Source organism: Heterobasidion irregulare (genome assembly GCF_000320585.1).
Source record: "Heterobasidion irregulare TC 32-1 unplaced genomic scaffold scaffold_09, whole genome shotgun sequence".
NCBI lineage: Eukaryota > Fungi > Basidiomycota > Agaricomycetes > Russulales > Bondarzewiaceae > Heterobasidion > Heterobasidion irregulare.
The window spans coordinates 1,712,076-1,737,386 of NW_009258205.1; the positions used below are offsets into that span (position 1 = coordinate 1,712,076).

The 25,311-nt window shown below is 49.4% G+C and overlaps 11 protein-coding genes across 11 annotated transcripts; 6 read left to right on the forward strand and 5 right to left on the reverse strand.

Annotated features, from left to right (window-relative positions):
• Window positions 1–555: 555 nt before the first annotated feature.
• On the reverse strand, window positions 556–1,920 carry HETIRDRAFT_324916 (uncharacterized protein; the record flags this gene model as incomplete). Its single annotated transcript, XM_009552006.1, has 4 exons — window positions 556–1,149; window positions 1,223–1,321; window positions 1,421–1,528; window positions 1,624–1,920. Coding segments are annotated over 4 exons (1,098 nt in total), but the record flags the coding sequence as incomplete, so codon positions are not given.
• Window positions 1,921–3,767: 1,847 nt separating this feature from the next.
• Window positions 3,768–4,517, forward strand: HETIRDRAFT_149190 (uncharacterized protein). The gene has a single exon (XM_009552007.1). The coding sequence runs from the start codon at window positions 3,953–3,955 to the stop codon at window positions 4,280–4,282; it is 330 nt and encodes a 109-aa protein (XP_009550302.1). The 5' UTR covers window positions 3,768–3,952; the 3' UTR covers window positions 4,283–4,517.
• HETIRDRAFT_479494 (uncharacterized protein) lies at window positions 3,768–6,350 on the reverse strand. The gene is made up of 4 exons (XM_009552008.1): window positions 5,794–6,350; window positions 5,544–5,575; window positions 4,821–4,869; window positions 3,768–4,770 (listed from the first exon to the last, which is right to left on the reverse strand). Exons 1-4 carry the CDS (start codon window positions 6,252–6,254, stop codon window positions 4,302–4,304), a joined length of 1,011 nt encoding a protein of 336 aa, XP_009550303.1. The 5' UTR covers window positions 6,255–6,350; the 3' UTR covers window positions 3,768–4,301.
• A 515-nt stretch (window positions 6,351–6,865) lies between these two features.
• HETIRDRAFT_421072 (uncharacterized protein) lies at window positions 6,866–7,710 on the forward strand (the record flags this gene model as incomplete). Its single annotated transcript, XM_009552009.1, has 3 exons — window positions 6,866–7,042; window positions 7,435–7,561; window positions 7,610–7,710. The coding sequence occupies 3 exons, from the start codon at window positions 6,866–6,868 to the stop codon at window positions 7,708–7,710; spliced, it is 405 nt and encodes a 134-aa protein (XP_009550304.1).
• A 2,456-nt stretch (window positions 7,711–10,166) lies between these two features.
• HETIRDRAFT_325498 (uncharacterized protein) lies at window positions 10,167–10,622 on the forward strand (the record flags this gene model as incomplete). The annotated part of the gene is made up of 1 exon (XM_009552010.1): window positions 10,167–10,622. A coding segment is annotated over one exon (456 nt), but the record flags the coding sequence as incomplete, so codon positions are not given.
• A 723-nt stretch (window positions 10,623–11,345) lies between these two features.
• On the reverse strand, window positions 11,346–13,786 carry HETIRDRAFT_326002 (uncharacterized protein; the record flags this gene model as incomplete). The annotated part of the gene is made up of 5 exons (XM_009552011.1): window positions 11,346–11,737; window positions 11,787–11,947; window positions 12,320–13,061; window positions 13,120–13,145; window positions 13,443–13,786. 5 exons carry the CDS (start codon window positions 13,784–13,786, stop codon window positions 11,346–11,348), a joined length of 1,665 nt encoding a protein of 554 aa, XP_009550306.1.
• Window positions 13,787–14,578: 792 nt separating this feature from the next.
• HETIRDRAFT_325058 (uncharacterized protein) lies at window positions 14,579–14,821 on the forward strand (the record flags this gene model as incomplete). The annotated part of the gene is made up of 1 exon (XM_009552012.1): window positions 14,579–14,821. The coding sequence occupies one exon, from the start codon at window positions 14,579–14,581 to the stop codon at window positions 14,819–14,821; it is 243 nt and encodes an 80-aa protein (XP_009550307.1).
• Window positions 14,822–17,648: 2,827 nt separating this feature from the next.
• Window positions 17,649–18,888, forward strand: HETIRDRAFT_429328 (uncharacterized protein; the record flags this gene model as incomplete). The annotated part of the gene is made up of 7 exons (XM_009552013.1): window positions 17,649–17,779; window positions 17,939–17,956; window positions 18,036–18,102; window positions 18,154–18,554; window positions 18,608–18,704; window positions 18,770–18,796; window positions 18,859–18,888. 7 exons carry the CDS (start codon window positions 17,649–17,651, stop codon window positions 18,886–18,888), a joined length of 771 nt encoding a protein of 256 aa, XP_009550308.1.
• A 1,727-nt stretch (window positions 18,889–20,615) lies between these two features.
• On the reverse strand, window positions 20,616–21,737 carry HETIRDRAFT_120905 (uncharacterized protein; the record flags this gene model as incomplete). The annotated part of the gene is made up of 5 exons (XM_009552014.1): window positions 20,616–21,035; window positions 21,150–21,266; window positions 21,319–21,374; window positions 21,429–21,501; window positions 21,582–21,737. The coding sequence occupies 5 exons, from the start codon at window positions 21,735–21,737 to the stop codon at window positions 20,616–20,618; spliced, it is 822 nt and encodes a 273-aa protein (XP_009550309.1).
• A 1,042-nt stretch (window positions 21,738–22,779) lies between these two features.
• HETIRDRAFT_120906 (uncharacterized protein) lies at window positions 22,780–23,247 on the reverse strand (the record flags this gene model as incomplete). Its single annotated transcript, XM_009552015.1, has 2 exons — window positions 22,780–23,007; window positions 23,119–23,247. 2 exons carry the CDS (start codon window positions 23,245–23,247, stop codon window positions 22,780–22,782), a joined length of 357 nt encoding a protein of 118 aa, XP_009550310.1.
• A 504-nt stretch (window positions 23,248–23,751) lies between these two features.
• HETIRDRAFT_165515 (uncharacterized protein) lies at window positions 23,752–24,932 on the forward strand (the record flags this gene model as incomplete). The annotated part of the gene is made up of 4 exons (XM_009552016.1): window positions 23,752–23,916; window positions 24,020–24,095; window positions 24,152–24,210; window positions 24,270–24,932. 4 exons carry the CDS (start codon window positions 23,752–23,754, stop codon window positions 24,930–24,932), a joined length of 963 nt encoding a protein of 320 aa, XP_009550311.1.
• Window positions 24,933–25,311: the final 379 nt, after the last annotated feature.

A 25,311-nucleotide genomic window follows, 5' to 3' on the forward strand; every position in this document is an offset into this window, starting at 1 on the left:
GCTTTGAGGGCAGCGAGAGGACGTGGTGTCCATTTCCCCATGAGATGTCAATTCTGTGCATCCGCAAATGGATATCGTATGCTGTGAGACTAGCTTGTTGGAACCATCGATGTTGATGCAGGCAGCAGGAGGACGGAAAGTCGGGATGCCGAAGTACGCCAAAGCGAATGGCCTTGCCGGAATTCGGCATCTGTACCCATTTACTCATCCTACAGTGCCTACTCATCCAGCTCTCATCTATCATGCCGAGCACTTCATACTCTTCGATCTTTGCGATGCACACCATTCATATCCCTCTTCAAAAATCGATATTAGTTCCTCGGTAAGTGACAGGCCTCAAAGAGCTAAAAGATACAAACAACTGATACACAAGATTAGCGGAACGCAAGAGAAAGACGAAGACAGGTGATATAGGAGATATATAGCATGAAAACTGTTCAGATCGATCAGCGGAATCGATGGTGGGTGTGGACAGATGGAGAAGGAAGACGGAGAAATCAAAAGGCTTGGTACGTTTTCGACCCATTCAACCCTCACCATCTCTTCCCCTCCACTTCACCTGCGATGAGACGATGGCCTAGAACGGAGGGGGCAGCTTCGCTTATGATGCCTGCTCATGGCATCTGAGCGAGTGAACTCTGCTCCGCACACGCAGATGCAGGGACCTTTATACTCATCATGGCCCTTTGTCGTCTCCTTGTGTCGCAATATCTCCCAGTAACGGGCGTATTCTTGGCCTTCCACATGGCAGATCCATGGTCCATCCCCAGGCGGCATTGTCCTCTTCGTCGCCACGGCCTTACCGAGTATCTGAGCCTTCGCGCTCGCCTGAGTTCTGCCCTTGGCCCCTCTTGCACTCTTGCACTCCATCACTCTCCCCTTGCTCTTCGTCGCCTGATCAGTTGTCGACGAAGGAGGTACTGGCGGTATCCGTGAAGTACTAGGTCCTGCGACCGACGCCAGTACACCTTCAGCGAATGGCTGGGCGGCGGCGGAACATTTCATGCTGCCCCCATTGTTGAATTCATTGGTGTTCGTTTGTATGGCCTCGACTTCAGACATCCGCCAGGGTGTATGTTGTATTCCCTGCGTAGTCTGTGCCTGGGCCATACTGCCCCGGCCGTGCGATCTCATGGTGCTCTCAGACCACTATATGTCCGACGGACAGGTGGAAGGTTCGATATCAACGTTGGGCCTCACTTCACAAAACTATCGCACTGACCACAAATTCCGGAGTGACATCGTATCGCGGCAGTGATGCCATGGGGTCCATCGGTGGCGAATGATAGCCTACGGAAAGGAAGAGGTAAACCATAGTAAGCTAGTCGAACATCATGGCATCATAGCACCACGTACTGTACTGCGCCATGGTCTGATATGGCGCATACGGGTCCGCGCCATAGACAGGGGTGGCGACGACACCCGCACCTTGAAGATTCCCATGCCGCCGGGCCTCGACTCGTCCCATGGACGGCGGGGTGTCGTTCCGCCCTGACTCCCCATATTGTCCCGGGGAGGCATATGGGTGCTAAAAGGCGTGAGCCTCATCAGCGACATGGAATCGACTACGATAGCGCCACCGACAGGATAGTCTGCGGCCAGAGTCAGAGGTATTACGCTTACCATGTTATGAGCCACCGGCTGGTGATACCCGTATGTATGGTCCCACGACGGGAGACCATAAGTGCTGGAGTATGTGGCCCACTGGTCAGGGTAGGACAGGTAGGGCTCGCGGTGCCCCGTCTGGCCTTGGTATCCCTGGTAAGACATGGTGGCAATGGGGAGGGCGGACTGAGTGGGCTTTGAATGAGGAGTGTCAAGTGGGTCAATTCCGGATGGTGGTTTGTTCGAAAGGCCAGTTGCTATCCCGTTGTACTTAAGTATGCGCGCCTGTTTGACCCATGTACCTGGCGCAGGATGGCTCTTCCGCTCAAGGGGTCCTCGGGGTTGAACGGGTCAGCCCCGAGACGCTTTATGATGTAAACCTACGGTACTTCTCCTTTATTCCAAAGAAGTTCTAAGTGTGTCAATGTGGATACGACTCGGTAAGGCGTCTTCTAGTTTAATTAGTTCGATTCTTGACTGAGCGGCATGAGAATCTTTTTGAAGCATACACACTGTATATTTGATCGCGAGTGCGTCAGCATACATTGATCATTACGCTCGAACCTACTTTCACTCACAGTGCGCTTGCCTCTAGATCAATCTGCTTGAAGGTCATCATCCGCCTTTGTCTCTGTCCCAGATGATGTCGAATTGGCAGGAGAGTGTGTTCATCATGAGCTCTCAGTCGATACTCAAGGGTTCCACAACACTCTGGCATCTTGGGTGATATTGTGGGCCTCTCCTGCATCATTTGACATTGTATTGATCTCTCGCGTCGTTCACGACATCGTCAGTGATCATCGATCGTTGGAGAATTCTCTCGTTTCCCGTTCACACCTTCATCGACGCCCGGATCTCTGACTAGTGCTGAGGGATCTAGTGTCAAGGAAAAAGATGCGATGTCGTGGATCTCAGACGATTTTCACTTGCTGTAGTTCTCATCGCCAAATCCGAAGGACAATAGATCCTTGACTCTAGTATCTCGAGATCATTTCATAGAGGAGGGCCACCCTCCGGGTGAAGCAGAGACGTCGCTATCCTCGCTGCTGCGCGACGCGTCCATCCCTACTGCCGTTGTCGCCTCTGTCCAATCCGTTTACAAGGCTCAAGAGTGTCGCCGTCGACATCAATACCCTATCCGCACATGGCTTCGGCTGTGTCTACGGATTTGACGCCACAGATTTTGCGGGCTGTTGGAGACCTCTTCCGCTCGTTGCTCCATTACTGGATGACTTTTTGTGATTTCGGATAGGCATATGTGATCCGGAATGACAAGGACAGCACTACCGCAATTGCTTCTGCTGCTGCTCAATCTTGCTTAGCTTTCCGACTCCACTGCCTAAATTCTTTGACTCTACTGCACGGATAGCTGCCTCTGTTACACAAATCGCCGACTGTCGCAGGAATTTCTTGTCTACGACTAAGATTTCTCGACTCTCATCAATTATCTGCACAAAAAATAGACTCTTACACGGCGGCTCCATCGCACGACTTCCGGACCCCATCGCACAATTGCTCGACTCGACTGGCACAACGCACAGACTCTTCGTACAACGGATCTATCGCACAACTACGAAACTTTCAGACTCCTCCTACGAATATCTCAGCACTCAACTTGCACAACGACTCGCTCCTATCGTACTAGGACTAGGCTATTGCACGAGCTCCAGACTATCTTGCATAACTTCCTGAATCTGCACACTTGCCTGATACCGTCTTGTCGCCCACGAACTGCTAGATGTTAAGAAATATGTCGACTTGTTTATAGCGATGATGGGTTGGAATATATCCAGCCGCGCCTCTTTGCTTGCCGGCCTGCTCTCTGTTCGCTGTCGCCTATGCTTTCTATGCGCTCTCTGCATGCTTTCTGCCTCGCCGTGCAACTGCCATCTCGCGTGCTTTTGATACTGCTCTGCATCGTGCTTTCCACTTGCTTTCCGCCTTACTTTCTTTTCCTATCCAAGACACTTTCCGACGTGCTGTGCACTTGCTTTCTCCGACTCCCTTGCGCTGCATTCCTCATTTACACTTCATCGCGCGATATGCATGGCATTGTTCACTACCCCTCCCCTTGCGCTGCTGATTGACCATCTGTTGCTTACCCGCCTTGGCCATTTTGTCCAGGCCGCGGTCTAGTACATCAATGCGCATCATATTTCGCTCCGCTTCCTCATCGTTTGTGTTGAACTATGATGATCCCTACGACATGTGGCAGTATGGCATTGTGTAGAACATACTGAACAAGAACGAGTGAGCGAATCCGTCCAGTCTTAGCTGGTGCTGTCAACGACTTTATTGGAGGAGTATGTGAGGGGCTGGGCTGCGAAACTTCGCTCACTGATAGCAGATGACAGATGAACCCGTACGGTCTACTCTCAAGGGGCGTAGTACTACCAATATGCCTTTGAACTGCAGGAGATGGCAACTCCTCTCTTCCACACCTCCTCCGCACGACCATGGCTGCAGCCGGTATGAGCAAAAACAATCATCGAGTGCCTTCGAAACAGTATCACGAAACATGGTGGAAAATGAAAGAAAAAGAAACACTTCGCGATACACTGAGTTGCACATATGCGATCCACGAGATTGGGTGGCCCAGACTCAGACATCCGTGGACAACCACAACGAGAGGGGAAACAGAGTGCTGGATATTGTATCAGTAACGGATGTTTCATAAGAGTCGTAGTGGCTAACCTCTAGTACATGCGGTACCACATCGGCACCATATTGACACCCATGGCAGCCTGAACGCTCTGAATGATGGCTTCATCTGGTCGCTTTCGGTCTTGTTCCAGATAGTTAGTCCCAATCACCAAGCATAAAGCCAGATCATCGGGTTCGTCTTCGCCTGTGTATACCGTTCTACAGTCAGACTTCCTGAGTTTCGCATCAAATCGGATTTTATCGAAAGCGACAGTGTCGGTGGTGAACCGCTGCTGTTCAGTGCGGATAGGGCCAACCTTATTGACCGTGCAGTACCAGTCAAGAAAGTCACGCGTGAAGAGAAAACCGAACAGCATCAAAGGCCTTCCAGGTCTCCACAGAGGAGGGATGGTGGTAGTTGGTTGGTGAGAACGCTGCCGAGCTTGATCACGCTTTGCAGGTTGAGCGGGAGGCACGCCGGTAAGGAGAGGAGTAGACTGTTGAGTGGGCGTTCGATCAGACCTAGAAGCGTTAAGTAGAAACTGAAGTACGAGCATAATGAATCCACGAACATGTTAGGCGTTTGAGCTGTAGTCGTTGGGGAGGAAGGCTGAGGATCCGCTGCAGGCTTCTATTAATATTGCATTCAGCGTGCACGTGACAACTCGAAGAAGGTTCGGCGAAGTGGGTCCTGGGTGGTGTAAACAACACAGCACTCAGTGGTCACCACTCGGCGCTGATCGATGAGCCTGCACGGTTCACTCGCACTTTCGAGAGTATTGATACCCTTGAGCATGGGATCATGCCGTGATATGGAAGGATTATATGCCGCGAAGTCGTCGAAGCCTGTTCACGAGGTAGGGCATGTGAGTGCCAGCGGATTCATGGGATGTCCACATTCAAATTCCAATGCATCGATAGCGGTATCGAGGAGAGGATTCGAGTTTCTGAGTGAAGTGGAGGCCGCTGAGCCCGATGATCGCGGTGGGAAGCAAGGAATCCAGGAGCGCCGTCTCAGCGCCACAACTTGTGCCCGCAAATATATTTGCGCTCATCGCGCCCGACTTGCCTCTATGGACCATCGTGCACATGCTATTGCTCTCAGATGCACCTACTCAAAATCTCCGCTCAGAATCTCCGTTCAATGACAATGAGACGAACAACTGATACCATATCATGCATTGTGCAAGGGAACGATGAGAACGAGGAAAGAATAGCACACGGGAACCACAGTACGAGAGAAGGAAACATGTTAGGGGCAGGACTATACGTAGGAAGACGCGTGGAATGCGTACATCGATGGCATCGATGAGATAGAGAGGGGCGACTGGCAAGCAAGAAAAGACAGAATGGGAGGACATGGGCGTGCATAAAAGTGGACTGCGCTATGGTGCGTCCTTGTCGCTGCAGGCGAACCCATTTCCCTCGTCGTCAGCATCCTCCTCCGCGCCTATCAAAAAGCATCACTGTCGACGATAGCAGGTCGTACGCTGGTGCCTCTGCAGCGAGTCCTTGCGGAAATAAGAATATTGACATCGCTCGCACTGGAACTCCTCTGCATTTTCTTCGTGCTTGCGGCTCCTCATGTGTCGGTCCAGTTCGTTCCAGCGCCTGAATTCGCAATTATGGACCTTGCAGACCCATGGCCCGTCCCCAGGTGGTTTGCACCTCTTCTTACGCTTCTCCTCTGTCTCGCCGCTGGCCTGCGCGTTAGCGGTCTCACCATGAGCCTCGCCCTCTGCACATGCGCTCGCCTTTCCCGCTTGGGACTCTCTCTCTCCCTGACTCGTGATTAGCGTGTCGAGCACTGCCATCGTTGGTTGACGGCTAGGCCCTGCAACGGATGCAGGTATAATTTCGACAGCCGGCTGCATCATGTGGAAAGTGTCCGCATCGTGCCCGTAGTTGAATGTAGCTGTGTTCATTAGAGGGGCCTCGAGGTCCGCTCGTATCTTGGACGCTAGTCGCAATAGCTCTTCTACTGCGTCTGCCTCATCCCCACGCATGTCCTCGCGTGGTATCCTGGATCGCTTCAAGCAATGGATGCCCTCTGATTCGACATCGTCTACTGACGCCTTTCGTTTCGCGGTCGTCCCGCTCTGATACAATGAGTGAGTCCCCAAATAGCATTGGATGGCAGTCGGAACTTACCATGACGTTCTCAACGGGCATCGGGAGTGGCCACTGAGGGTTGGGGCGCGACGACATAGGCCAGTGGATGTCGTCTACGATATGCATAATTTATGTCAGTGGTGAGCATAACGATCGTCATTTCGTGCCGCACGCACTAAATCGGCTGCAATCCCAGCTTGTGCTCCCTGGCTGGGCCACATCAGCTGCCTGAGTTAGAGCCTACGACAGTGAGTGGCAAAGTCGCATCATTCAATCAGAAGCTGATAATATCATGTAGCAGGCAACAGATAGCTTCGACTTACTACGTTGGTGGCCCACAATGAACGGCCAAAATACAGTGGAGGGGTCGGGTTGACTGTGGCCCAGTCCAAGTCCGGGGATGGAAATGAGTTCCATTGGCACCCCATTGGAAGGCCGTATTGAGTGAAGTACGCTTGAAAATTATCAGGGACGGGTGGAATTGACATTTTACGGAGTGTGGTAGATGGACAATGGGCCGTTGTTAGTTGCAGAATCAAAGCACTGCCCGCCTTCTTTTAACTATGCGCGCCTACCGGCCCATCATTTTGGCGCAGGACAGACTCATCCCCCTACAGCTACAGCTCTCCTGCGGCTCCCAGAGGATACCCACATACAGCTGTCATTCTGTATGTCTCATGATGTAGGTGGATTAGCGCATGATGCTTCTGTCACTCTTATTTCACCTATTCACAACAGCTGTATAATTCAGCTGCGACAGAGATCGTGCGTAGAGTGTGATGAGATTTCACATATTCACATACACTTGTAAGGCCTGATTCATACCGCGGCTGCTCAGCAGCTCCTCTGAGGGGCCTGGATCCCCCCGATACTGCGCAGCAAGAGAAGCCACCCACGTTTCTATCAGTTTGCCGGAATGGAAAGCTACCGAATGTTTCCCAGGATGGTCACTACTAGTTATCCTACATGGCACCGGTTCGCGTTGACTCCGCCAGATTCCACAGATACTTCAAAAGTGCAGAGGACATTATGTGAACACGGAATTTCTATATTCCAAACCTAAATACAGGGTAGAACTGGAAAACAAACAAGATAGGCAAGCCGTGCTACGAGATGGCAGTGGGCATCCAAATGGATGGAGATGGATGGAGATGGAAGAGGAAGAGGAATGACAAGAAGATCGGCCATGGCGAGTCTGCCGGTAGGTTCTCTCTCCTATATCCACCTGCGATTGAGGATTCATTGTTAGACGTCATGGGTCTTCATCTTGAAGAAAAAAGAGGACAAAGGCATCTCTTCGCCTTCAGGTGCATGTACAGACCATCGCGACGACTGAGCTCCTGCAGATGATAGGGCCTCGATGTTCAACGCGGACTGGTTTTGTCTTCCAGTGGCGTACCAGATCTCTGTGGTGACAAAAGACCTTGCCACCCAACCTTACAGATATGCGACCCCTCTCCGCGAAGCTTGCCCCTCCGCGTCCGAGTCTTCTCCCCTCCTCTGACTGCGACACTAGTCAAAGTCCACGTCAAGCAGTCTACTTGCTACGATACTGATTGGCATCTGATGACGCCCACAAGGCGCGTCGGTGAACGAAGTGTGATCCGTCCACTGTGAACTGTCCGCGTGTAGCTCAGGACCCATCCATAGTCGAGGGCAGGGGGGAAATGCAATTGGCCGTATGAACAGCTGTGTAGGTAGTTCATTGGTGCGTTTAAGAAGGAAGACGTTCAGTAGCTAGGCTGACGATGCAATGATAGATTTTTGATGCTCGATGATGAGAAATAGTAGTAGATGTTGGATGCTGGGTATACTGTCGACGGGTGCTACCATTTCGTACTACTTGAAGGCCTCGATGGGTTTCGTGGGTACTCTATTGTGTACGATAGGTTGTGACCTAACTCGGACCTTGCAGCCCACGACCGAGTCTATGCTTTGTGTACATTATGAGGTAAATGAGGTAAATAAAGGGGCGAAGCGACTTCTTACTTCTCTTGCCTTCTTCGAGCTCGGTATTCCACAAATGGAAAGAGGAGGCAAGAACCATAGTGGACCCTCGTTTCTTCCCCTAGTTTTGGGACCGTCTGATGTATTTGCCGCAGCAAAGACATCTCAACGGCGCGTTCTGCGATCGGTGGAACATCTACGGCAGTTCATTTCCTCCTGCCTCGTACAATCGCTTTCAGGCGCCGAGTACCCTTGCCTCTCGCAGGAATCGTGCGAGATGCGACTCGATTGGATGCATCAAGTTGCCATGAAGCGTTTCGAGAAGATGTTGGAACGAGATAAACACCCAGTAGCAGTGACAGACACCACAGATTGATATCGAAGAAGCCAGCGGGACACGAAGGGAGGCGACGGTCTTTTGTGTACGTACAAGCACTGGCAAATGGCAGTTCATCATCAGCCGCCATCCATCATGAGAAGTGCCCAGAACCGTGAATATAGATAAACAAAACTCTCGAACGATAGAAGCATACAAATAAGCTTGTACCTACTATCACATTCGAAGTGTACGTCACAGGCTTCGCATTGTATGAAATCTCTTCACAGGCAAGGCGAGTAGTACAATGATTATGCGAAACGTGCGCGCAGACAGATTCAAGAAGAGCTCGATTGCAACCTGGAACATCAGACTGCCGTGAATTTGTACAGACCCCTTGGATCCAGTGATTAAAATGCCTTGAGGGAAGTGCAAGTTCCTGCCAAGAATCTGAACCATGGCTGCCGGCTTTATAATCAAATACGATCATTGGACCCACACACGGCATCTTGGACTGAAAACAATTGCAAACCATCATGCCTCGAGTCGCTGGATACGTGAGAAAGTACACCAGTCAGTCGCGAAACCAATGACAGCGCACGATCTCACCACACGCACCCATATCCCTCGCCATCACCTTCTCAATGTGGACACGGAGCCGGAAGGTGGGAGGCAGGAGAATCAAGGAGACGTCGCATTATTGTCTCGTTTACCTCATAAGGTGCACAAAGCAACAGTGCACGCCTAAAACAGGCGGATGGCCAGATTGTACAGCTTGATATGCGCGTGCACGGAGGCCCATAAGCGGATGTAGTTAAATACAAAGGGGCAGCTCCGGCTGAGTTGCTAACTGCCACCCATCTCCGAACGTCTAACATCTACCTACCAGCATCCAGCCCGGAACCTTCCTTCATCACGTAGCAATGAACACACCTTACTTTTCCTACGACGAGTTGTCTCTCTCCCTCGCTGGCCATTGTCTCCAAGGAACATACATGGAGAGTTCCGAGAGGCTGGGGAGCGGCCCTTTTCAGTGGCATCATCAGATGCCATTGGATGCCATCGTCAGTCCAAGATCTTCCACTGCTTGTCGCGACTGTCAGCTCGTGTCGCAGTCAGCCCAAACAACATTACTCACAGTAGCCTCCGCTCTAGAATCCAAGCTTGTTTCTGGGGCAGAGCATTCAAAGCACAAGCGCTACGTCCCTTTCCAGGTACAGTGCTGAAAGCCGCGCAGTTCAAGCCCACTTGAACACGCCTATGGTTCTGTCTGGGTTGCGTGGTCAGTCTTCATACACCATGATGTTATGAGGATAAACGAACTCATTGCCACACATGAATCTCGTCTTCCAGAGCGCGTTCCGAAATCAGAGCCACTACCCTACCAAGTGGATCTGTGGCCAGAATACGACACGGTCCCATGGCCGCCACCGACCTTCCCCAATACAGCTCACTCCTCGCATGTCCCGGGCCCAGTATACATGGTCGGTTTCTTTCTTTTACAAGGTGCACAGGCACTGAATTTTAGTCGCAGCGGCATCCAGACAGTATGGCCGAGGCGAACGCGAGCTGTGAGTTGCAGGTCGCATCCTGGAGGCCCGTAGAGGCCAGACCCATACAAGGGAACACTGATAAATACAACAATGGGCACATCGGATATCATATCACGATAGAGCATCCATTTGCTGAAGGCATACCAGTGTCCATTGCAGGATCTAATGTCATGGCTCTGCCAACGGATGCTCCAGCAGTGATGAGCAATGAGGTAAGCACGAGGAGGAGAGGCAAACTACACGGTGAGGGGCCGCATATCTGCAAGTTAGATGGCAAGGTCTTCCGTCACCACGGAGATCTAGTACGCCACCGGAAGACGAAACCCGGCCATGCAGAATACCAGGGTCCTGTCGTCTGGGTCTGTCTGCAGGAGTTCAGTCGCCGAGATGGTCTATACACGCACTTGAAGACGAAGAGATGCCGCCGCCTCTTTCCTTCAAGATAAAGACGCTAAACGACTCGCGATGGATGCCTGACGATGGGGGCTTGTGCTGATGGAAGAGGGAGGATCTAGGTGGATATGAGTCAAGAGTCAGCGAAGGCAGATGCACGATAATCGTGATTTTCTTTTTCTTTTGTCGCCCCTCCCATCTGCGTCCATCTCCATCGATCTGCAACACGCATCCTCTCGAATCTCTCAACGCCTCTATATCGTATGTCTGTCTTGTTTAGTTTCGAAGTTTATGCTCTACCTACAGCTTTATGGAATTCATGCATCCCTGTTCTTGCCACCTAGTATTGAATGGAAACCAAGGATAGACAAAACGAAGTGCATGAACTGTGAAGCAATGCCGCTAGTGGGGTTGCAATAATTGCACAGTCGTATTCTTCGGCACCTTTCGGCATCCGCCGTGCCAGCAAACTCCTGCGGGAGGCTGCGGCCAGCACACCTCCGCGTCATCCCGACGGATCTGAACCATTCCCTCCTTTAATATACCACACGAGCGGAACCTACAGTTCCATGGAAAAAACTATTGTCTGAGGAGCGGTGTTCTCAGACGCTTGATATAGGATGTTTTCTCGCAAGGTGCTATAATTCCTTTCGCGATGCAATCTGAATGAACGGATGTAAATGTATGCACCGAATCACAAGTCAACTTTTGGTTTGATATCCAGGGAGGACACCCGTGGACTCTGGCACCAGAATGACCGCACGGCCATTAATCAATCAATGCAAAGGGAAGGATAGTATTGGACGAGGTGTGCATATGGAGAAGGTGTAGATATGCTTATGTGTGGGATGGCTATAGGAATAATAATAGCGTGGGGTAAGGTAGAAGCAGGTTAATGGGGTACGGGAGCAATGCAGGGAGAAAGGTGACGGGCGGAGGGATAGGAGTGTGAAAGCAAGGTGAAAGCATCTCGAAGGCAATGTTGAAAGCAGTATGGAAAGCCAGTCGATAGCGTGGTGGTTAGCAAGGTGGATAGCATGGTGGATAGCAAGATGGATAGCAAGATGGACAGCAATTTTGACAGCGAGGTGGATAGCATGGTGGATAGCGTGGCGGATAGCATGGTGGATAGTGTGGTTGATAGCACTGTGAAAAGCAGGGCAGGCCGCTAGATACGTGTCAACTCGATCAGCGGGCGAGCAATCATGTTGACAGACTCTTGACATCCAAGGAAGCCCAGGAAAGAGGTAGGCGGTATCGAACAGGGGTGTAGTAATAGTTTGAGAATCGTGCAAATAGAGAATAGTGCAAGGCAGCCAGAAGGATCGTGCGTGGAGCATCAAACGATGTGCAAAGAATCCGATAGTGCAAGTTGAAGCTGAAGAGTCATAACATCACGCGATAGAGTCCTGAAGTCATGCATAGTCGTGCAATAGAATCATGTCACGGTGTTGTGCAATGGAGTCCCATAGTCGTGCGATAGAGTCCTGGTAGGCATGCAGTAGAGTCCTGATAGTCGTGCAGTGGAGTCTGTGTGTTGTGCAAGCCTTGCCTAGAGGTTGTCGAAGAGAAAGACACAAAGTTGTGCGAGAGATCCAGAAGCTGTCCAAGAGAATTGAGGGTTCGTGCAAAGAAAAGAAGCAGATCCAGAAAAGAGGCAATCCTAGTCGTCATAATCGCCCTGGATCTTAGACAACGGTCCTAGGTCCTAGGTCCGAAGATGTAGCTGAACGCTGAGCGGAAGAGGCACCCGATGATACTTAGGGCCATGTCAAGCGGCTTGAAACCAGATGACCTGGTATATGAACGAGTGTCAAGCTCGAATCCGTAGTACCAGTCGGAGCCGCGTGCGGATAGATAGTCAGAGTCGACGGAGGCACTCTCGAGCATGAGAAACGGATCCGATGGTAAAGTCACGATGATGGTGGGTAATGACGCGTCCTGATATGGTGCAGTAGAGATCGGTGACTGTTCTTCCTGGAAAAAGAAGGTGGAGATGTCGACGGAAGGGAGTGAGGATCCCATCGGTTCGAAAAAAACTGAGGCATAGAAGAGGTTCTTCCTCTCCGTGATGATATCGTCGCAGATATCATCTCCTTCCGTGATATCTCTTTCTCCAGGTACATCAGCCAATGAGCCAGGTGATCCTTTACCCTCACACGGCGGTGACGAGGACTGCGAGAAGGGAACGCGGTTCATGATCCAGGGCTCCAGTACCTCGTCATCTATGCTTGTCAGAGATCCGGGCGTAGACGGCGTGGTCAATGTAGTGGATGTCTTGAAAGACTCATCCGATGACGTGTCGTTCATGTCAGTGTCCAATGCGAGAGATGGGATATCAAACATTGCCGGAGAGGTTTGCAACGATGTGAATGGTGGGGCCTGGAGGAACCCATGCTCGTCAGGTAAAACCCAGTGGCCAGAGTCTCCCGCGGACTGGACACCGTGATTGGATACTGTCCCTGAATACAAGATGTGCATTGATAAGCGCACTGTTGAAAATGAGAGCGTGAGTAAGAATGTATGGTGGCGAGGAGTATATGAGCTTACTTTTCAGCACCGAAGCAAGGTGAACGCTTCCGAGGCATACGAAAGCTTTGCGCCACCATCCCAAGACGTCGTAGGACCACAACACTGCTCGACGAGAAGCAACAAATGACACTGACGTACACACGGCTCGTGTACGTCCCACTGCGAGAGGACTTCGTTCGCGGAATATAGCTGGAGTGATAGCAATTGGTTCAGATATGTCTGGCCTTGTCTGGTACACGGGGAGCAAAGATGAATGCATTGCTGACAATTGGCGATTCCAAAGTCCTGCATCGAATGCAATCAGTAAGCAATTGTCAACGCGAGAATACAAAAGAGCATACCATGATGCAGAAACACAGACTCGAGAGCCCTCCTCATCGTATGTAAAGATCCCGCACCGAGTCGCGTAACACATGATGAAAGGACTATGGAGGTCGCAGCAAAGAGCGTGGGTGGTATTTGATTGGAGGGCGAAGGAAGAAGCGGACGAAGCTGAGACCGCTTCACTGTGCGCTTGCGAGAAAGTACGACGAATGACACGAGCAGTAGACCAGCGAGACCAAGGCCTAGGATACGAAGCCAGAAGTAGAACATGTTCTGTTGGACTTGGACAGGGTTGGTGCTGGAAGTGTTGAGCGACATCTTGATGGTGGTGTTCGAGGGAGAAGGTTCGAATGGAAAGCATTTGAGCAGGTGCGAAAACTATAAGGTAGATGAAGGAGTTGGGACAGGCGGGCCAGATGAAAATCAAGGCAGTCTCAATTGAGACACTGATATCCGTGGCGTCAACATTTATGGGATCATTGGGGGAGAACTTGGGTGGAAATTCCAGCTTGCGGTGCTTGCAAGAAGATAATCATCGTGGCGGACATGAGTCCTAAATTGTGTTGAGATGTGATCAAAGCTATTGCACTTACCAAATCACGGGTCACTGGCTGGTGATACCCATACGCATGGTCCCATGGTGGGAGACCACAAACGCTGAGGTGGCCCACTGGTCAAGGTAGGACAGGTAGAGCTCGTGGTGTGCCGTCTGGCCTTGGTATCCATGGTAGGACATGGCGTCAATGGAAAGGGTGGAGTGGGTGGGCTTTGGATGATGAGTGGCAATTGGGTGCATCCCGGGTGGTGGTTTGCTCAAAAGGCTACGTGCTATCCCATCATCCTTAAGTACAGTCGCGGACAAGCAGAGTCGACAAATTTTGACACCCATTTCTAGGGCTTCCCGGCTACACCGGAATCGATAGCAATGCTTGAGTAGATGTCGTGGAAATATTATGAGTAAAGTCCTACAAGCCATTAGTCCAGAAAAAGTAATTCTTTGACCCGGAAACCTCCAAAAATTGGCTGACCCCACAAAAAAGGTCTATAAATCACGTAAAATACACCAATTGACTCCTTTCAATGAGTACTTTATGAATCCATCAAAGATTTGCTGAAAATATCTATATTTTATCGCCAAAAAATTGTCAAGGTAATGTGCATATGGGCCAAGTGCTCGCTGGTGTGCTCAATTGAGAATGAGCATTGCTGCATGGCTCGTCTTCTCTCAAACCAGGCCGATGTCAAGAATCAAGTCTCCCTTCTTGAACAGGAGATTACTGCTCACAGTCACATTTGTATGTTTCTCCCAAAGTTCCATTGTGAGCTCAACCTGATGGAGATGATGAGTAAACTGCTTATTCTGCCATTTTCAATTTTATTTTTCTCTGTTTATTGATTCCCTATTTTGGCAGTACTGGGGTTCTGTTAAGTACAGGTATTGTGAGGTCTATAAGGAGAAGTTTGATGATGCAAAGAAGCATGCACTCAAATGCCTTGACAATTGTCCTGTCGAGGACATTCATCACTTCTTCAATTGCTCATGGCATTTTATAGATGCATATTGCAGAGGATTGACCACGAAGGTGATGGAATGAGCTATTCACAAGCAAAAAAGCCATCGCACTGTTTCTCAAAGTACAATGATGAGCATCAAGGCAGTTCTCAACTAGTTTACTTCACATGGCATCACATGTATCTTTTTTGGGGCATCTAGCACTAGTAAAAATTTGCCAAAAAATTGGCAGGTCCCAATTTCTTGTGTGAAAATCCCAAAAAGGTGTTTTTAGATGTCTTTTGACTTCCTGAGTCTGAATCTGCAGTCAGATTTCGTAAATTTTAGGCGCATCAGCCACTACAATTGTTTTTCTTTTTTGTCAACTTTGCTTGTCTGCGACTGTATGCATGCCTGTTTGACCCATGTGTCTGGATGCCTCTTCTGCTCAAGGGGTCCTTGGAGTTAATGGGTTGGCTCTGGGACACATTATGATGTAAACCTATGGTGCTTCTCCTTTATTCCAAAGAAGCTCTGGGTGAGTGAATCTTGCTTGAATTTCCAATTCCACTGCCCTGTCCAAATTCTTTGACTCTACTAACTTACATGGATCATAGCCTCTGTTACACAAATTGCTGACTGTCACAGGAGTTTCTTGTCTACTATGAAGATTTTTTGACTTGCATCAATCATCAGGAAATTGGCCAATGTCTGATCCAGGTCTGAGAGCTTCTGATTGTTCTGAATTCAGATGGCTCAGACAAATCAGAGGTTAGAACAAGACTCTGCCATTAGGAAATTACCTTTCTGCATCTGTCTTAGTTCAGACCAGTCAGAGCTTATCCAGAACAATAGTCAGAAATCTGGTCATTAGCTCAGACCCCGTCTGCAGCCTCACACAGGTATTTTATACAACATTATTACCATCAAAATATTATCATTTTACTGTATGCAAAATACTTCAAACAAAGGACAGCCCTGCATCTAAAATGAGCACACTGGATTGTGAGTGGCACATAGTCCTCCATCTTGGACTCTGTTTGAGGCTCAACAGTCTGCACATGGCAACAAGAGGGTCAACAAAAGGGTATGGGTGCAGGCAGGGAGGGAAGTGGTAGCAAGAGAACATGAGCCCACACTTGTCTTGCGCAAGCATGGGTGGCTAGCATTAGCAGCAGCAGCGCGAGAGCACAAGCACAGGCAAAGTGGGCGGCGGCAGCAAGAGAACACAAGCCTGCACTCATCTTGTGCAAGCATGGGCAGCTAGGATTGGCAGCGGCAGTGAGAGGGTACGAGTGCAAGCAAGGTGGGCAGTGGCAGCAAGAAAATATGAGTGCAAGTAAGGTGGGCAGTGACAGCAAGAGAATATGAGCATGTACTCGTCCTGTGCGAGCATGGGTGCTGAGGATCGGCAGTGGCAGCAAGAGAGCATGAGCGTAGGCAAGGTGGGTGGTGGCAGCAAGAGGATACAGGCCCACACTTGTGGGCACAAGTGGGTGGTGGTATTAAAAGAAGACAACATCTGGAAAACCACCTCCTTGTATTAGCTCCAGATTATATCTAATAGTGTCTAAAAGTATCTAAAAGTGTTAATAACATCTAAAAGTGTCTAATTTCCTAATTGGGAGCAACACATTGTGAGCATTGGATTGGTTTCTAATTTCATGATATTAGCACTAATTCTATACTAAGAAGTCTTTAATTATTAGTAGGAAATAGTAAGTACTACTACTCTATCAGTGAGAAGGTAAAGATGTGGCACATTCTATACTATTTCAGTATATTACTCTCCTTCATATATGCCTATACCATTATCTTGTAGCTCTTTTGCTGACTTTCTAGCTGCTTTTATAAGGGACATAGAAAGAGAGAAATGTGCATTGATGCTCCTAGCCACTTTGTTGGCAGCTTGGCAGCTGCCACAAGAGGCTATGAAGACCTAGGTACCTTGTCCTTGCACACAGGATCATTAAAGTTGTTATTGTTAGCCAATGCCTGCTACTGGTCATTATAGGACACAACATGGGGGTTGGACTTAGGGATATGCTATATGCAGCCTTATAGACCTTGTCTATTAGTATAGTAGCTAATACTATCTTGTGCAGCACACAATCATCATCACTATTGATATTACAATTTTTAGCACTATTCATATTGTCTATTGCCCTGTTATACAGAAGATGCTCAAACTTGGTATTTTCCTCTAGCTATTAGGCTCTGGAAAAGACAGTCATGTTGGTATGTGGTGCCAGAATGATATATTTGCCTGCCATATAGGAAATATATGCATTAAGCATATTAAGATCACCTCCAACAATCTTGTCCTTATTTATATATAGGCATGCCATACATATACTCTTGTCCCCACCCTCTATCTCACTAGTGGCTATTTGGAAAATCCCTCTCTCTTATTGGATCTTGATTATTCATAATCATGTTTTTGATCAAATTTGCAAATTTAGGTAGCATTGTCTATACTAGTAGAGTCCCATTGAATATCACACTCAATCATAGTTTTACACATTCTCAGTCCAAATTGTATAAGTGCCATAATTTATTTTTATCCTATATAAAGTGTATTATCAATTTTCCATTAGTTTATTATCTTTTTAGCTGGTGTTTAAACTAAATCCTGAAAGACCTGACTTTTTAGGTATTTATTGACCTATTTATTTATAAGATAGAGGAAAGATAAATGTTAAATAAAATCAGAGATGTTGAGGTTGCCTATATGTCTACTTATTTAGATTACCAAGTTTATATATTAGACTTTGTGGCTTTGTGGCTTAGAGCATCTGTCCTGGATGCTTGCATACATGAGGTTGTTGGTTCAACTCTGGCAGAAGGCAAGTTTATTATAAGGTATATTCTGTGTTCAGGTGTTTAACTAGTGCTTTAATAGACATGACTCTATAAGAAGGCTATGAGAACTGTGATGCTTGATTTATTATGATTTTTCCGAAATTTCAAGTTATAATCAATCCTAATAATTCCTAATTTATGAAAATTATGTCTAATTAGAACAGGTTTAGAGGGGGGGTAAGCTAAAAATGTCTAATCCTAATTGTTCTTAATTATGCATAAATAGAACTAATTAGAGCTCAATACAAAGGGGTAGTTTTCCAGATGGAGCAACCACGAGCACTGTCGCCCCGATAGAGAACACTTCTGTAAACACCAATGATGTAAGGCTTTGTTATCATTGTGACTAGAGAAGTGCACTAACCTAATGGTAGGGAGCAACCACGAGCACTGTCGCTTTGACAGAGAATGCTTCTGCAAACACTGTTCTCTCCCTTAATAAGGCATCCCCTGTAGGTCCAGAGAGTGGTGCCAACGCATCCATTGAGCCAGCCACCTACAATACTGTCAGCAGTGTTGTTGAGACGTCCAACGCTTCCATCACAACCACCGGCTATACTAATAAGGGGCATGCTGCCATAGAACAATCAACAACGACCACTGTAATGACACCAAATCCTGGTGTGAGCATAGAACAAGCCTCGGGAGCAATCACAATGGCATCAAATCCCAGAGTTCCCTCCACATGCACGAGCTCCACTGAAGCAAGAGATGGCAGCAATAGTGTGAAGGACACTGGCCAACCTTTGTGGCCACTACATATGGTGACCACAAGGTAGGTATCCACTCTCTCTTGTAGTGTACAGTGCTGACTATTCCAATATTCAGAAACATTTGCGGAGCTTGGTGGAAGGAACAAAATTGTGATGCTACCAAGAAAGCCTTTGATACCTATTGGAAGATGTTGTTCAAGTTGGACAAAAAGGTATGTATACTGTGCATTTTATAATTGTGACGATGATGTTCTGACGGCCTCACATCATGACGCAGATCTACACTACTAAAGCAAAATCAATGGTATGTATTGTGATCAAGGCGGTCTGCTTGTGATAATATTAACTTATTGGCTTGTTTCACAGAAAGCGGCGCGAGGCACAGGAGGTAGCTAACCTAGCAGAAGGCAGTAATTGGGTGATCTAGGGTGGTTTCTTCAGAGCGTGGGAGTGGGCATTATGCTATACTTTGCTAGATAGTAATATATATCCCATGCAGAATTAGGTATAGGATAGGGCACTTAATGTGCTATTTGCTAGGGCATAATAGGAACACCGATCATAGACATAACTAGTTGCTAGGTTGTGATAGGAGAGTGGATCAATATAAGGTACAAGGCCATTAGCGATATAGCAAGGAATAGCACAGATGGTAATATTGACTCTGGCACGAGGACACTATAGCCCAATAGATACTCATAGAATTACGGAGTAAGTAAATCTAGTAAAGGGCCATTTTTCTATCAGGGCATAGCTCACTTCATCTCCGACACCGATGGTTGAGCATGCTAGCTCCAACTAGGCTGGGTTCTGACTGGGGATTAAGGTTCAAAATGTTACTTCATTACATCATTCATTTGTCATATGTTTTCTCATATGTTTTTCATTATTTCCTCATAGTAATAGACCCTTGCCCTCGACACGGTGGTGGGTAGGAGCCTGGATATTGCTCTGCATCGTGTTTTCTGCTTTCCACTTGCTTTCTACCTTACTTTCTTTTGCTTTCCGAAGTGCGGTGTGCTTACCTTCTCCAACTCCCTTGCGCTGCATTCCTCCTCATTTACACTTCATCGCACGATATACATGGCAATGTCCACTACCCCTCCCCTCGCACTGCTGATTGACTATCTGCTGCTTACCCGCCTTAGCCATTTTGTTCAGGCCGCGGTCTAGGACATCAATGCGCATCACATTTCGTTCTGCTTCCTCATCGTATGTTGAAGTATAATGATCCCTGCGACATGTGGCAGTATGGCATGCCTACACATGTGTAGAACATACTGAACAAGAATGAATGAGGGAATCCATCCAGTCTTAGCTGACACTGTCAATGACTTTATTAGAGGAGTATGTGAGGGGCTGGGCTGCGAAACTTCGCTCACTGATAGCAGATGACGGATGAACTAGCACAGTCTGCTCTCAATGGCCTCGCACTTTCAAAGTATCTATATCTTCAAGCATGCGGTGGCATCGTGTCGTGATATGAAAGAGTTATATGCTGCGAACTCATCGATGCCTGTCCACGAGGTAGGACATGTGAGGCCAACGAATTCGTGGACTGACCACGTTCATATGCCAGTGCATCGATAGCTGCATGAAGGAAAGGGCTCGAGTTTCTGAGAAAGAGGAGGCTGTTGAGACAAATTGAGACCGATGATCGTGGTAGGATGCAGCGCCATGTCAGCGCCACAACTTGCGTCCGAGAATTCATTCACATCCGACTTGCTAGTGACTTGCCTCCATGGACCATCGTGCACAATTTTCATTCCACCGCCCTCAAATGTGTCTGCTTGAAACTGCCTCCCAGATTCACATATCCTCAACAAGGAGACGAACGGCCATAAAACGGCCATAACATCTCGTACAAGAGAACGACGAGAGCGAGGAAAAAATAGCACATGCGAATTACGAGCCGAGAGAAGGAATGATGTTAGGGGCAGAAGAACTGGCTATGCATAAGAAGACATGTAATGCATAGATCGATGAGCATCGATGAGATAGAGGGGGGTGACCGGCAGCAAGAAAAGATATGTGCGTGCATAAAAGTGGACTGCAGTACGGTGCGTCCTTGTTGCTGCAGGCGGACCCACTTCTCCCCTCCTCGTCATCCTCCTCCGTGCCCATCATGAAGCACCACTGTCGTCGTCTGGAGGATAGCAGGCCGTACGCTGGTGCCTCTGCAGCGAGTCCTTGCGAGAAAAGAAATCTTGACATCGCTCGCACTGGAACTCCTCTGCGAATTCTTCGTGCTTGCGGCTCCTCATGTGTCGGTCCAGTTCGTACCAGCGCCCAAACTCTCGATTATGGACCTCGCAAATCCAGGGCCCATCCCCAGGTGGTTTGTACCTCTTCTCACGCTTCTCCTCTGTCTTGTCGCCGACCTGAGCGTTAGCAGTCCCCTCACTGTGAGCTTCACCCTCTGCACACGCGCTCGCCCTCTCTGCCTGGTCTGTTATCTCCCCTTGCCTCGTGATCCGCATGTCGAATCCTGCCATCTCTGGTTGACGGCTCGGCCCTGCAACAGGTGTACTTTCGACAGTCGGCTACACGATGTGGAAAGTATTCACATCGTGCCCGTAGTTGAATATGCTTGTGTGTAGTCACGGGGCCTCAAGGTCGGCCAGCATCTGGGGTGCTAGTTGCAACAGCCCCTCTACTGTGTCTGCCTCGGCCCCACGAATGTCCTTGCGCGGCGCCTTGGTCCGCTTGGAACGATGGACGCTCAGCGAGTCAGCATCGTCCACCGACGCCTTGCGCTTCGCGGTCGTCCCGCTCTGATACACCGCATGAGACCCTGATCGTCATCGGACGACAGTTGGAACTTACCATAACGCCTCCAATGGGCGTCGTGGGACGCGACGACATCGGCCAGTGGATGTCGTCTACGATATGCATGACATATGTCAGTGGTGAGCAGAACGATCATCGTTTCGTACGGCACGCCCCAAAGCGGCGGCCATCCCCGCTTGAGCTCCCTGGCTGGGCCACACCAGCTGCCTGAGGCAGAGCCTACAGTGAGTGACAAAGTCGCATCAGGCAATCAGAAGCTGATAACATCATGTAGCAAGCAACAGATAGCTTCGACTTACCCACACTGATGGACGGCCAAAGTACAGTGGAGGGGGCCGGTTGACTGTGGCCCAGTCGAAATCCCGGGATGGAAATGGGCTCCATTGGCACTCCGTCAGAATGCCATTCTGTGTGAAGTACACTCGAAAATTTGCAGGGATGGGTGGAATAGACATTGTCAGGGGTGCGATAGATGCTCGGACAATGGACAATGGGTCGTCGTTCGTTGCAGAGTCGAAGCGCTGCCCCCGCGTTCTTTTCACTATGCGCGCCTACCGGCCCCTCAGTTTGGCGCAGGACAGACTCATCCGCTTACAGCTACACCTCTCTCGCGGCGCAAGAGGGTACCCACATACAGCTGTTATTCTGTATGTCTCATGATGTAGGTGAATCAGCGCACAATGCTTCTCCTTCCTTGCTTTGGTGTTGTCACTTTCATCTGTTCAAAAGGAGCTGTATAACACAGCCGCGCAGAGACCGTGGGTAGAGCATGGTGAGATTCCACATATTCACATACACTTGTAAGGCCTGATTCATACCGCGCCTGCTCAGCAGCTCCTCTGAGGGGCCTGGATCTCCCCGATGCTGCGCAGCAAGAGAAGCCACGTTTCTATCAGTTTGCCGGAATGGAAAGCTACCGAATGTTTCCCAGGATGGTCACTACTAGTTATCCTACATGGCACCGGTTCGTGTTGACTCCGACAGATTCCACAGATACTTCAAAAGTGCAGAGGACATTATGGGAACACGATAATTCTATAATCCAAACTATGATTGAGGGTACAATGGGAAAATTTGAGGAGGAAGGTGTTCATTAGCTAGGTTTTCGATACTGGATGATGAGAAACAGTAGTAGATGTTGAATGCCGGAATGTCGGCAGGCACTGCCCCTTCGTACTACTTGAAGGCCTACGTTGGCTCTATGCATATGACGCACGACAAGCTGTCATCTAGCTCGCACCTTGTAGCCCACGAATGAGTCCATGCTTTGTGCACATTATGAGGCAAATAAAAGAGCGATGCGACTTCGTACTTCTCTTGCCTCCATCCTACCCTTCTTCGAGCTCTGTGTTCCCCAGATAGAAAGAGGCGGCAAGAAACATGTGCATGGAGTAGCGGACCTCATATCTTCCCTAGTTTCGGTACTGTCTGGTGTATTCACCGCCGTAAAGACATCTCAACGGCGTGTTCTGCGATCGGTGGAACATCTAAGGCACTTCATTTCTCCTGACTCGGTTCAATCGCTTTCAGGCGCCGAGTACCCTTGCCGCGCAGGGATTGTGCGAGATGCGACTCGATTGAATGCATCAAGTTGCCATGGAGTGTTTTCGAAAAGATGATGGAACGAGATGGACGCCCAGTAGCAGCAATAGACATGACAGATTGATATCGAAGAAGCCGGCGGGACACAAAGGGAGGGGGCGGTCTTTGTTGTACGTACAAGCACTGGAAAATAGCAGTTCAGCATCAGCCGCCATCTATCATCATGAGAAGTGCGCGGAACCGTGATAACGAAACCCTCGAACGATAGAAACATCCAAATAAGCTTGTACTTACTATCACATTCGAAGTGTACGTCACACTGCCGAAGAATTGCAGAGACCCCTTGGATCGGGTGTTTAGAATGCCTGGATGGAAGTGCAAGTTCCTGCCAAGAATCTGAACCATGGCTGCCGGCTTTACCATCGCATATCAATCACTCAAAGATCAGGGAAGCCCAATCATTAGACCCACACACGACATGTTAGACCGAGAACAATTGCAAACCATCATACCTCGAGTCGCTGAATACGTGAAAAAATACACCAGTCGGTCTCGAAACCAATGACAACGCGCGATCTCACCACACGTACCCATGTCCCTTGCCACCACCTTCTCAATCTGGACACGGAGCCGGAAGGTGGGAGGTGAAAGAAGCAAGAAGACGTCTCAATGTTGTCTCGTTTACCTCATAAGGCGCACAAAGCACCAGTGCACGCCCGAAACAAGCGAATGCCCAGATTGCACAGCTTGATATGCGCGTGCACGGGGACCCATAGGGGCATTCAGTTAAATACGAAATGGAACGAGTTTTCTTTGCGCCGAACTTGAGGACAGTAAGCGCGCGTACTTAAGTACGAGGCAGCGCTTCGTCTCTCGCACAAGCCACTACCCAGCACCAGCATCCGAACACCCACTGCGCTCCATACCATGTCCATCCCTCCCATTTCCGCAGACTTACAAGCATACTTCTGTCAGTACGGCATCCCGACGGGGTGCCATTTGAGCCTCCTTTCATCAGCGACCTTTGACTGGGCCACGGTCAACCCGCCCCCGCAACTCGACTTTGGCCAGCCACTGTGGGCCACCAACGGGGTAAGTGTAAGGCTCTTTACTATCTGTAACTTGCCAACAGCTGTTACCAACCTACCATCACCTGATGCGACTGTGCCACTCACTGTCGTGTTCTGTATCTTAGGCAGCAGGGCATGTGGCCCAACATAAGAGCTCAAGCGGAATGCAGGGACGAGTCACCCGCTCGATGGCCCAAGATGGTATGCGCTCTTTTCACGACGACAATCGCCGCTGATGCATATTGCGGACATCATAGACGACATCCGAGGGCAGATGTCGTTACATTCCCAACTGCCGCCCCCGGCGCTGATCATGGTCAGTCCCATCTGTTGTCTTCTGACAATCAGTAAATCACTGAAGTCGTTGTATCACAGAGCGGGACGACCGCGAAACGTAAGGCGCCGCTCGACGAAACGGACACAAGGACCGTCCGGAGGTCAAATGGAGTTCGGGCGACACGCGAGGACGTTCATGCGGCTGAGGCGGAGGCCGCAGAGGGGTTGCCATTAGTACCCCAGATGCTGGCCGAAGCCAAGGTCGCGCAATCAATTACAAGCAAATTCAACAACGGGTACCAAGAGGATTATTTCCACATGGTGCATCCGTTTGTCCAAGTCGTACCTGCATCTGTTGCAGGACCTAGCCATCAACTAGCGATGACAGGGCTCGACACACCGAGGACGATCCAGAGAAGGAGAAAAGCCTCGAAGAGGAAGGCGAGTGCGCGTGCGAAAGGCAAGGCTCGCGGTAAGCGGGCTGCTGGCGTGCAGGCCGAGGACGAGACGGAGGGGGAGGCGAAGAGCACCCGAGCAGGTACATCGAGGCGCAAAGCACCTGGAAACGGGCCATGGGTTTGCGAGCTTCATAAAACCAAGTTCGGGCGCTCATACGATCTCGCCCGACATAATCAGACCGTGCACGAAGGGTCTGGTGGCCCCGTTCAATGCGAGTGTGGGGCTCTCTTGTGTCGCGAGGATGCGCTTGCGAGGCACAAGCGCAGTCCTATGGCCTGCCCTCTCCGCCTGCGACGACGATGAATCCCCATGACGGGCGAAGAGGAGGTCGGAGAGATTGAAGGCGGTGATCGTGTCAAAGCAGACTCAAGAAACGTACCACAGTGTTCACTCTTATGCAGCCCTTTCTTTCATCCTATCTCTATCTCATCGTCTCCTATCGATTTGGACGCATTTGAATTTCCCTTTTGTCTGTGTACATCTCTTGTTCCTGACGCAGGTTCTTCTCTTGGTTCGCCGTATCCTCGCAATCTCCATGCTATTTTGTTCTTCTCCTCGTTCTTTGTATGATAGCATATAGACATTACTTTTCAAGTCTCTATTGTACAACTGTGCTTCTGAGTGATGCCGAAAACGAGACTGTCGCGAGTGCGATCGAACGGGAATGAAGGGAGTGTGAGCG

Excerpts from the sequence above, each read along its gene's own strand:
- HETIRDRAFT_149190 (XM_009552007.1), top strand. The coding sequence starts at position 3,953 with ATGACAGATGAACCCGTACGGTCTACTCTCAAGGGGCGTAGTACTACC.
- HETIRDRAFT_479494 (XM_009552008.1), bottom strand. The coding sequence starts at position 6,254 with ATGCGTGGGGATGAGGCAGACGCAGTAGAAGAGCTATTGCGACTAGCG. Across the intron at positions 4,870-5,543 it reads ATCTCATCGATGCCATCGAT|CGGATCCTCAGCCTTCCTCC; the intron begins GTACGCATTCCA and ends AGAAGCCTGCAG. Across the intron at positions 4,771-4,820 it reads ACAGCTCAAACGCCTAACAT|GTCTGATCGAACGCCCACTC; the intron begins GTTCGTGGATTC and ends TAACGCTTCTAG.